The 12,751-nt window shown below is 42.6% G+C and overlaps 1 protein-coding gene across 3 annotated transcripts in view; it reads right to left on the bottom strand.

Annotated features, from left to right (window-relative positions):
* The window catches only part of LOC139537578 (rho GTPase-activating protein 32-like), a 263,274-nt gene that overhangs the window by 18,685 nt on the left and 231,838 nt on the right, over window positions 1-12,751 (bottom strand). For 2 of the 3 annotated variants that reach the window (XM_071339053.1, XM_071339054.1), the window contains one exon: window positions 573-722. In XM_071339053.1, coding sequence (XP_071195154.1) covers window positions 573-722 — 150 coding nt within the window. Of the gene's footprint in view, window positions 1-572; window positions 723-6,654; window positions 7,012-12,751 lie in introns of those variants that run through there. The other variant, XM_071339055.1, reaches the window with a different exon arrangement.

Consider the following 12,751-nt stretch of genomic DNA (forward strand, 5'->3'; position numbering starts at 1 on the left):
ACAGTAGAAGGGGGAGGGGATTGGGGGGAGAGGAGGTTGTTTGGGTGGTAGTAGTGCAGGCAAACAGAACAGACCGCTCAGGATGGATTTAAGGGGGAAACAAAGCATGTGTTGCCAGATCCCTCTGGCTCCAGATCAGTGGAGAGGAAAAATCTCCCTGTGACCTGACCTTTACACCCTCTAAGTTGCCATGGTCGCCGTAGCAACCCTCCCAGGGCGCAGAGGGTGGTCGGGTTCATTCTGCATGCACGGACCGTAAAGCTGTAGGGGGTGAGTCAACAACAGCCCAACCCTGCTCTAGCCTCTACCGGAGTTGAGCCAAGCCCTGCTATACAGCCACTGTTATGTGGCGACTAGTCGAACCCTTGTACCATAGTGTGAGTGACCATCATGCACAAAGAAGGCCAATCGTTAATCCTGAGAACACCTCTCAGTATTTTAGTGTTTGCATGTGTGCGTTTCAAGCCTTCAATACCACAGTTGAGGTCAAAGCTGAAGAACTTCCGCATTTATGTGTCAGAGATTGAATGTACCTGTGTGTTTGTGAGAGAGAAAGAAAGGGAGTGTCTCACCATCGTGGCCCGAGTTGAGGAGGTGCTCCCCAAGGTCACAGCCAAACACCCTCTCCCGGAGGATGCCCCGCTGCTTCAGCTTCTGCTTGGTGGGCCTGGACTTCATGAAGGTGCGCAGGAACGTGATCAGCTTCCCGTGCTTCTTAGACACTGCCAGGAAAAAGAGACACACACACACAATATGTTTAATACACACTCACATGTTCAGCTGGTGTTGACCGTCCATGTAACGTGAAATAACGCATTTAAAATGGTGAGCTGGCAAAGTGGTGAGCTGCAAGACCTTGCTTTCGTTAGATTATTGATTATGTTTAATCCAAGGTTATGCTGCATTTATGACCCAAGGTTCAATGGAAACATATAACAGACCAGAGGTGTGTGTGAATAAGCCAGTCCCAGTCAATACATTTATATATTTTTTTTATTCTTCTAATGCCAGCCATTTATTACACCATGGGAAGATTTCTTGAGACTGTATTCAGCTTCACTCCTCAATTTCTATTCCGGGGCAACTGCAAACATCGTCCACCAGAATCACCGCCTCAATATGAAAGACTTAAACCAAAACCCCTCATTAAAGACAATGGGTCTAGAAAAAGGTCTAAGCCTTTCAAAGTATGGGCCCAGTTGTTTTCTCCATTTGGAAAATTGTGAGAAAAAACCCTCAGCTTTCAGAGAGAACAATGGAGTTTGCAGGCATGCCAACTTTTGTTCACAAATCCTCCACTGCAAATGGTAGATCCCAGAGTCAAATTTCCCCTGAAAAAGTGGAGACACATTCTCCAACGGAGCAGAAATAAGCCGGCTGCATCGTCCGACACGTTGCAGGGGAATCAACTTTCCCTCTACAGCAGGGCTGCCCAATTCCAGTCCTGGAGGGCCAAAACATTTATGTTTTTTGTTTCTACCTGGTAGTTAATTGCACTCACCTGGTGTCCCAGGTCTGAATCAGTCCCTGTTTAGAGGGGGAGTATTAAAACCAGAAGTGTTTCAGCCCTCCAGGACTGGAATTTGGCAGCCCTGCTCTACAGACTACAAACAAAAGACCTAACCCTATTCCAGGGACAACTTTTGTGAGTGACTCCACTCTCTTCACCACAGATAAATACCAAAAGTACTTTCATTTGTGTTTATATTGAGTACGAGAAGCACACCGCTTCTAAATCATGAACCATACTTTCTGCATTGCTAAATTCTCAGCTGATTGGAGCCAGAATTTCCCCTATGAGAAAGATAAAAATTCCTTGGTGCTGAATCCCACCAAACTGCTGAGGCAGCTTTGTTACCAACCGTTGAGGCATCAAAAGGGCTTTGCATATCATGTAGGGGCTGGGAGCAATTGTATCAGCTTACACCAGCTGTCACTGTTATTTAGGAACCCACATCAACAGAAGCTGATGGGAGCGCAAGTCTGCAAGGCAAGAAAGACTTTCCAGAGTTGTCTGAAGACTTCTCTGCTCAATGTCAACTCTGCTGACAGTGAAGGGGCAATTCCAGAGACGCTCTTCGGAAAATCAAACTGATTATGGGACAATGACGAGGTCATTGTTTAAGCTATCTTTGGCGAAAGCCTCCAAGATGGAAAACATATGGTAAACTACCTCACAGGGTTGGGTAAAGCACTGCTGCAACTCTGATTTTATGCAGTGCCTTCAGAAGGTATTCACACCCATCGAGTTTTCTTCAAAATTAATAAATCATGTAAAGCTGAAATGTTAAGTCAATAAGTATTCAACCCCTTTGATATGGTAAGACTAAATAAGTTCTCCAATGCCTCGCAAAGGGCACCTAATGGTAGATGGGTAAAAAAATAAAAATAAAGCAGACATTGAATAATCCTTTGTGCATTTGCGAAGTTATTAATTACACTTCGGATGTTGTATCAATACACCCAGTCACCACAAAGATACAGGCGTCCTTGATAACTCAGTTGCCAGAGAAGAAGGAAAGAGCTCAGGGATTTCACCATGAGGCCAATGGTGATTTTAAAACAGTTAGAGTTTAATGGCCGTGATAGGAGAAAACTGAGGAAGGATCAACAACATTGTAATTGCTCCACAATACTAACCTAATTGACTGAGTGAAAGAAGGAAGTCTGAAAATAATAAAAAATATTCCAAAACATGCATCCTGTTTGCAATAAGGCACTAAAGTAAGACTGCAACAAAAATGTGGCAAAATAATTAACTTTATGTCATGAATACAAAGCGTTATATTTGGGGCAAATTCAACATAAAACACATCACTGAGTACCATTCTTATTTTCAAGCATGGTGGTGGCTGCATTATGAACTGAGTATGCTTGTCATCAGCAAGGACTAGGGAGTTTATGATAAAAAATAAACAGAATAGAGCAAAGCACAGGCAAAATCCTAGAGGAAAATCTGGCTGTCTGCTTTCCAAGCTGGGAGACAAATTCACCTTTCAGCAGGACAGTAACCTAAAACAAGGCCAAATATACACTGGAGTTGCTTATCAAGACGATATTGAATGTTCCTGAGTGGCCTAGTTAATTTTGGGGGGTTAAATCGGCTTGAAAATCTAGGGAAAAAAATAATGTAAAAAATAATAAGTGCTAATATTGTACAATCCAGACGTGCAAAGTTCTTAGAGATGTACCCAGAAAGACTCACAGCTGTAATCACACCAAAGGTGATTCTAACATATATTGACTCAGGAGGTTGAATACTTATCTAATCAAGATATATTAGTGTTTTATTTTTCATATATATATATATATTTTTTTTTACAAATGTTTCTTCCACTTTAACATTATAGTATTTTGTATAGATCGTTGACAAAAAAATGACAATGAAATCCATTTTAATCTCACTTTGTAACAACAAAATTTGGAAAAAGTAAAGGGGTGTGAATACTTCCTGAAGGCACTGTAGTGAGCAAGCTGAAGACCAGCAGTCGGCTTAGTGGATCAGGGTGATGTAAAACTTTCCCAGCGGTTGCTGAAACCTTCTTATATCATGGTATGCATTTGAAAACCTATAAAATGGCTGAGTCATAGTCAGCGGGGCAGAGAGCTGCTCCTCGGGTGGTTGGACACAGTGGAATTCTCCGCGGTCCACAGCAAGTCAAATAAGAGCCAGCAGCCTCACCCTGAGATTTGTATGTGGAACTTGGATGCCAGAGGGGAACATTTATGTGGAATTTTGACAGTTATGAGGAGAATTATTGTGATAAAACTGGTGTGGCTGACCGTAATGACATTTCACAATGCTCATACAGTTAGAAAATACTTTTACGACATTTTGAAAGGCAAACGTCATTAATTAGGACTTTTAAGGTGGTGTAAGGAGCAGTATGAAATTATGCCAACATAATGCAGATGGAGGCAAGCAAACACGCAGGTGCTCACGTGGACATAAACACACTCCTGTCAGAGTCAACACAAAGCAGCTACTGTCTGTTCTTTATCTTTACAACTTTCACAGTTAAGTGCCACTGTAGAGGAAGCTAACAATAACATTCCACATTGCACTGCATAGCTATAATCTCAGTCAACATTGATCATTTCTCAAAACAAGAATAGACTGACGAGTTTCAGAAGAAAGTTCTTTGTTTCTAGCCATTTTGAGCCTGTAATCAGACCCACAAATGCTCCAGATACTCAACTAGACTAAAGGCCAGTTTTATTACTTCTTTAAATCAGAACACCAGTTTTCAGCTGTGCTAACATAATTGCAAAAGGATTTTCTTGTGATCAATTAGCCTTTTAAATTTATAAACTTGGATTAGCTAACACAACATGCCATTGGAACACAGGAGTGATGGTTGCTGATAATGGGCCTCTGTACACCTACGTAGATATTCCATAAAAAATCTGCTGTTTCCAGCTTCAATTGTAATTTACAACATTAACAATGTCTACACTGTATTTCTGATCAATTTGCTGTTATTTTAATGGACAAAAAAGGTGCTTTTCTTTCAAAAACAAGGACTTTTCTAAGTGACCCCAAACTCTTGAACGGTGGTGTATTTGTAATAAAGCAGCTTTCTTGACAACATTTTTGCTTCCCCTTCTCCTACATTTATGGCCCATTCCCAAGATTATCCAGGGAAACATTTGGATCAGGATATCAGTAGGAAATATAAGCATCTGAATATAAAAAAATATATATTTCTGGCGCAGGATAAATTCCAATCTCTCCACGCCATGACCGCTGCTGAACTAACGTGGAGAGGGAGAAAGAATGACAAAGGGGAAGAAGGACAGAGATCAAGACAACAGAGTGCGAGAGAGACAGCGAGCGAGAAGAAGTGGAGCCAAAGCTTGGACTGCGAGCCATCAAAACTGTTTGAGATTGCCGGAGCGCACGTGTGACAGGCGAGGGAGGCCCCAGTGCGCTCAGGGACCAGATGCGTGGTAAAGTAACCGTTACTGACATCACAGCAAACATCACGCTCCCTCTCGGATGCTGGGTCGTTTCAAGGGATGCGTGCAGGCCAACCGTAGGTTCAAAACCACAATGTAGAAATTAGTTTGTGAGGTGCATTGTTTGAAACTTCTCTGAAATGATTTGATAACGTTATGCATATACCTTTTGCTGTACTGTATTGAGATTGTTGCTGAGATAAATGACAAGTTATACTGATGCCATGACACTAAACCCTGCATTTCCAAGTACAGTACAACGGATATCAAGTCTGTCGATTGATATCTTATCTACTTGCAACATCAGTCCAACAATAGTACTGGAGAGTGATGTCGAGGAATCCAACTCTTATGTCAACTTCATGCTCTATTTAGCAGAGCCTTTTTGCAACCTGCTCATGTAAAACAGGCTTGACCGCTCCACTTACCTGCTCAATTACCCCCCATCCCGCCGTTTACAACCGCGTCAAGCACTTTTATAGAGGGGGGAGCATTGTTCTGCCATGAGCCAATGTTTACATTCTTCACCAAGGCAGGTCCTTTGGAATTCCATGGGAAAAACTGCTATAGAATATTTAGAAATGACACCATTGAGAGATGACAACAGTAACAGTATAATATGGACCTTATATGCAAGCTGTGGCCCCAAAAAAAGCTTTAATTGCCAGTGGGAGCAATGTTGTGTCCAAAGCAAACAGTAGAATTGCATCTGCCCATTAAATGTGGTCCTGGGAGACAGTGACCTCTGTTTGGGTATGAGAGCGCTGGAGCATGTCACAGCCAGGCCAGAATGGCTGATTGTTCCAAGCTGAATACCCCATTGGAGTAACAGAGTTCTAGCTGAGAGAGGGATGACATCAGCCAAAAGTGTGTGGTCTCACAGGACAACATTGCAAATGGTCCTTTAAGACAACTAACAAATAGAGCAATATTTGTCTTGGGGGACCAGAGTGAGTTCATTCTGCTGTATTATTTTCAGGGAGACCACATGAAACTGCTTTATAAGACATCCATCTCAGCCTTTGTCAAGATAAGGTTGATGACATGCAAACTACAAAGCCCAATAGACCTCTAAAGGATCAATGTGGTATCTCAAAGCTATGAATCAATTTAATGCATGTCATTATATGATGTAATTGCCACGACTCACAGGAGATATCAAGGGTGTAAAGAAAACGCAACACTGTTCTTGTGAGCATAAGGAAATTCAGAAGGAGTCTTAACATAAATAGGTCTGCCTATAGGACACTTAAACCTAACTGCTGTTGAATATTAACAGACCCTCACAAATGAGTCATTGAAGGCATGAGCAGGTGAAGCAGTTTCAACCTGAGACATAGTTGGGCAATGGCTGGTACCTAATTAAACTCAGTGGGAGGGAAATAATCATTTTAGAGTAATTGTCAAAGGAATGTTAGGGCTGATTTGAGTTTCAACAACTGTGCTACTAGACTAAATGACATGACTGCCCACATCACATAAATCTAATAACAAAAATAATTGCAGAGAAGATCAACAAAACGGCTCGAACTTTCATGATTGACAACATAATTTCAGAATATTGGTGAGAAAGCAGTGAATAAGTGAAAAATAAACGGAATTTAAGGGCAAAGACGGTTCTAACCCCCCAGATACAACTGAAGTACACACTATACAAGGCTACAAATTAAATCCCATACCGTAATACATTCTTACCTGCGTTTCAGTGGGATTCTCACTTTATGACAGGACTTTAAATAGGGGATCCAAGGTAAACTGTAGGCATTTCCTGACAGATGCTCGTTCTGTAACTCCTCATAATTTGGTTAATACGACTAATTATTTCAAAAGACAACGCCGACAAAACATCACTTGACAATCACAAAATGTAGGGCTGCTCACGGACAGTGAATAGCAGTCAAAAATAGGATTAGGATAAGTGTGCTTCTCACTCCTCAGCGAGTCTACTATAAATTCAATCGCCCCGCAAGTAAACTTTCTTCACAGCATTCTTTCCTTTCAGTTGAACCAGCCCCCTCCCGTGTCAGTTTACAACCCAACTAGACCATTGAACTGAAAAGAGGGTTGCTGCGACCGGAGTATGGGCAAGTGGGCGTGTAGAAAGGAGAGTAGCAGGCATGTGGAAAGGAGTGGGTGTGTCGAAAGGAACGATTTGGCCTTGTGGAAAAGAGTGGGTGTGCTATAGGCTAGACGGTTTTGATTGAGGTGTTTCTTTTTTTCTTACCACGCAACTACCGTACATTGAGCTACCAGACGAGAACATGGACTTGTGTTTTGAAGCCATAGGATGAGTCAGTTGTATTTCACTGTTAGTTTTACACAAATAATTGTACATTTTCAGTTATAAAATGTATGATTGTTTATTTTTTATTAAAAGTACTTATGATGTGCTTACTGTGATTGTCACCCTGATAAATCATATCAAATTTTATTGGTCACATATACATGGTTAGCAGATGTTATTGCGAGTGTAGCGAAATGCTTGTGCATCTAAACTCAGCAAAAAAAGAAATGTCCCTTTTTCAAAGATAATTTGTAAAAATCCAAATAATTTCACAGATCTTCATTGTAAAGGGTTTAAACACTTCTTGTTCAATGAACCATAAACAATTCATGAACATGCACCTGTGGAACGGTCGTTAAGGCGGTAGGCAATTAAGGTCACAGTTATGAAAACTTAGGACACTAAAGAGGCCTTTCTACTGACTCTGAAAAACACCAAAAGAAAGATGCCCAGGGTCCCTGCTCATCTGTGTGAACGTGCCTTGGGCATGCTGCAAGGAGGCATGAGGACTGCAGATGTGTCCAGGGCAATAGATTGCAATGTCCGTACTGTGAGACGCCTAAGACAGCGCTACAGGGAGACAGGATGGACAGCTGATCGTCCTCGCAGTGGCAGACCACGTGTAACACCTGCACAGGATCGGGTACCGAAAATCACACCTGCAGGACAGGTACAGGATAGCAACAACAACTGCCAGAGTTACACCAGGAACGCACAATCCCACCATCAGGGCTCAGACTGGCCGCAATAGGCTGAGAAAGGCTGGACTGAGGGCCTGTAGGCCTGTTGTAAGGCAGGTCCTCACCAGACATGACCGGCAACAACGTCGACTATGGGCACAAACCCACCGTCGCTGTCATCCACTGACGAGTCGTGGTTTTGTCTCACCAGGGGTGATGGTCGAATTTGCGTTTATCGTAGAAGGAATGAGCGTTACACCGGGGCCTGTACTCTGGAGCAGGATGGATTTGGAGGTGGAGGGTCCGTCATGGTCTGGGGCGATGTGTCATAGCATCATCGGACTGAGCTTGTTGTCATTGCAGGCAATCTCAACACTGTGCATTACAGGGAAGACATCCTCCTCCCTCATGTGGTACCCTTCCTGCAGGCTCATCCTGACATGACCCTCCAGCATGACAATGCCACCAGCCATACTGCTCGTTCTGTGCGTGATTTCCTGCAAGACAGGAATGTCAGTGTTCTGCCATGGCAATCGAAGAGCCCGGATCTCAATCCCATTGAGAACGTCTGGGACCTGTTGGATCGGAGCGTGAGGGCTAAGGCCATTCGCCCCAGAAATGTCTGGGCACTTGCAGATGCTTTGGTGGAAGAGTGGGGTAACATCTCACAGCAAGAACTGGCAAATCTGGTGCAGTCCACGAGGAGGAGATGCACTGCAATACTTAATGCAGCTGGTGGCCACACCAGATACTGACTGTTACTTTTGATTCTGACCCCACCTTTGTTCAGGGACACATTATTCCATTTCTGTTAGTCACATGTCTGTGGAACTTGTTCAGGTTATGTCTCAGTTGTTGAATCTTGTTATGTTCATACAAATATTTACACGTTAAGTTTGCTGAAAATAAACACAGTTGACAGTGAGAGGACGTTTCTTTTTTTGCTGAGTTTAGTTCAGACAATGCAGCAATATCAACAAGTAATCTAACAATTCCACAACAACTACCTAATACACATACATCCAAGTAAAGGGATGGAAGGGGAATAATAAAGGTATATTCTAAAAAAAAAAGTATGTATATTCATGCATGTATGTGTATATATATATATGTATGTGCATGTATGTGTATACAGTTGAAGTCGGACGTTTACATACACTTAGATTGGAGTCATTAAAACTCATTTTTCAACCACTCCACAAATTTCTTGCTAACAAACTATAGTTTTGGCAAGTCGGTTAGGACATGAAGTAATTTTTCCAACAATTGTTTACAGACAGATTATTTCACTTATAATTCACTGTATCACAAGTCCAATGGGTCAGAAGTTTACATACACTAAATTGACGGTGCCTTTAAACAGCTTGGAAAATTCCAGAATATTATGTCATGGCTTTAGAAGCTTCTGATAGGCTAATTGACATAATTTGAGTGAATTGGAGGTGTACCTGTGGATGTATTTCAAGGCCTACCTTCAAACTCAGTGCCTCTTTGCTTGACATCATGGGAAAATCTAAAGAAATCAGCCAAGACCTCAGAAAAAAATTGTAGACCTCCACAAGTCTGGTTCATCCTTGGGAGCAATTTCCAAACGCCTAGAGGTACCATGTTCATCTGTACAAACAATAGTACGCAAGTATAAACACCATGGGACCACCCAGACATCATACCGTCTCCTAGAGATGAATGTACTTTGGTGCGAAAAGTACAAATCAATCCCAGAACAGCAGTAAAGGACCTTGTGAAGATGCTGTAGGAAACAGGTACAAAAGCATCTATATCCACAGTAAAACGAGTCCTATATCGACATAACCTGAAAGGCCGCTCAGCAAGGAAGAAGCCACTGCTCCAAAACTGCCATAAAAAAGCCAGACTACAGTTTTCAACTGCACATGGGGACAAAGATCGTACTTTTTGGAGAAATGTCCTCTGGTCTGATGAAACATAAAAATAGAACTGTTTGGCCATAATGACCATCGTTATGTTTGGAGGAAAAAGGGGGAAGCTTGCAAGCCAAAGAACACCATCCTAACATGAAGCACGGTTGGCAGCATCATATTGTGGGGGTGCTTTGCTGCAGGAGGGGCTGGTGCACTTCACAAAATAGATGGCTTCATGAGGGAGGAAAATGATGTGGATATATTGAAGCAACATCTCAAGACATCAGTCAGGATGTTAAAGCTTGGTCGCAAATGGGTCTTCCAAATGGACAATGACCCCAAGCATACTTCCAAAGGTGTGGCAAAATGGCTTAAGGACAACAAAGTCAAGGTTTTGGAGTGGCCATCACAAAGCCATGACCTCAATCCCATAGACAATTTGTGGGCAGAACTGAAAAAGCGTGTGCGAGCAAGGAAGCCTACAAACCTGACTCAGTTACACCAGCTCTGTCAGGAGGAATGGGCCAAAATTCATCCAACTTATTGTGGGAAGCTTGTGGAAGGCTACCTGAAACATTTGACCCAAGATAAACAATTTAAAGGCAATGCTACCAAATACTAATTGAGTGTATGTAAACTTCTGACCCACTGGGAATGTGATGAAAGAAATAAAAGCTGAAATAAATAATTAGCTCTACTATTATTCTGACATTTCACATTCTTAAAATAAAATGGTGATCCTAACTGACCTAAGAATGCATTTTTACTAGGATTAAATGTCAGTAATTGTGAAAAACGGAGTTTAAATGTATTTGGCTAAGGTGTATGTAAACTTCCGACTTCAACTGTGTGTATGAATGTTTATGTATACATATATATATATATATATACACTGCTCAAAAAAATAAAGGGAACACTTAAACAACACAATGTAACTCCAAGTCAATCACACTTCTGTGAAATCAAACTGTCCACTTAGGAAGCAACACTGATTGACAATAAATTTCACATGCTGTTGTGCAAATGGAATAGACAAAAGGTGGAAATTATAGGCAATTAGCAAGACACCCCCAAAAAAGGAGTGATTCTGCAGGTGGTGACCACAGACCACTTCTCAGTTCCTATGCTTCCTGGCTGATATTTTGGTCACTTTTGAATGCTGGCGGTGCTCTCACTCTAGTGGTAGCATGAGACGGAGTCTACAACCCACACAAGTGGCTCAGGTAGTGCAGTTCATCCAGGATGGCACATCAATGCGAGCTGTGGCAAAAAGGTTTGCTGTGTCTGTCAGCGTAGTGTCCAGAGCATGGAGGCGCTGCCAGGAGACAGGCCAGTACATCAGGAGACGTGGAGGAGGCCGTAGGAGGGCAACAACCCAGCAGCAGGACCGCTACCTCCGCCTTTGTGCAAGGAGGTGCACTGCCAGAGCCCTGCAAAATGACCTCCAGCAGGCCACAAATGTGCATGTGTCTGCTCAAACGGACTCCATGAGGGTGGTATGAGGGCCCGACGTCCACAGGTGGGGGTTGTGCTTACAGCCCAACACTGTGCAGGACGTTTGGCATTTGCCAGAGAACACCAAGATTGGCAAATTCGCCACTGGCGCCCTGTGCTCTTCACAGATGAAAGCAGGTTCACACTGAGCATATGAGCACATGTGACAGACGTGACAGAGTCTGGAGACGCCGTGGAGAACGTTCTGCCGCCTGCAACATCCTCCAGCATGACCGGTTTGGCGATGGGTCAGTCATGGTGTGGGGTGGCATTTCTTTGTGGGGCCGCACAGCCCTCCATGTGCTCGCCAGAGGTAGCCTGACTGCCATTAGGTACCGAGATGAGATCCTCAGACCCCTTGTGAGACCATATGCTGACACATGCACATTTGTGGCCTGCTGGAGGTCATTTTGCAGGGCTCTGGCAGTGCTCCTCCTTGCACAAAGGCGGAGGTAGCGGTCCTGCTGCTGGGTTGTTGCCCTCCTACGGCCTCCTCCACGTCTCCTGATGTACTGGCCTGTCTCCTGGTAGCGCCTCCATGCTCTGGACACTACGCTGACAGACACAGCAAACCTTTTTGCCACAGCTCGCATTGATGTGCCATCCTGGATGAACTGCACTACCTGAGCCACTTGTGTGGGTTGTAGACTCCATCTCATGCTACCACTAGAGTGAGAGCACCGCCAGCATTCAAAAGTGACCAAAACATCAGCCAGGAAGCATAGGAACTGAGAAGTGGTCTGTGGTCACCACCTGCAGAATCACTCCTTTTTTGGGGGTGTCTTGCTAATTGCCTATAATTTCCACCTTTTGTCTATTCCATTTGCACAACAGCATGTGAAATTTATTGTCAATCAGTGTTGCTTCCTAAGTGGACAGTTTGATTTCACAGAAGTGTGATTGACTTGGAGTTACATTGTGTTGTTTAAGTGTTCCCTTTATTTTTTTGAGCAGTATATATATATATATATATATATATATATATATATATATATATATATATATATATATATATATATATGGGTATGTATGTATGTATGTCTATGGATATTTACCCCCAAAATATATGGGGGTTTTGAAATGATGCAGACAATTACATTGATGGAAGCAACAATCTTCCCGCAATATATATATATATTTTTAAATTTAAAAGTAAAGGGATGGAATAAGAATATGTACATATAAATATATGGATGAGCAATGACCGAGCAGCATAGGCAAGATGCAATAGATGGTATAAAATACAGTATATACATATGGGATGAGTAATGCAAGATATGTAAACATCAGTATTAAAGTGGCATTACTAAAGTGACTAGTGATCCATTTGATAGAGTGGCCAATGATTTCAAGTCTGTATGTAGGCAGCAGCCTCTCTGTGTTAGTGATGGCTGTTTAACAGTCTGATGGCCTTGAGATAGAAGCTATTTTTCAGTCCCTCGGTCCCAGCTTTG

This window comes from Salvelinus alpinus, chromosome 13 (genome assembly GCF_045679555.1).
Source record: "Salvelinus alpinus chromosome 13, SLU_Salpinus.1, whole genome shotgun sequence".
NCBI lineage: Eukaryota > Metazoa > Chordata > Actinopteri > Salmoniformes > Salmonidae > Salvelinus > Salvelinus alpinus.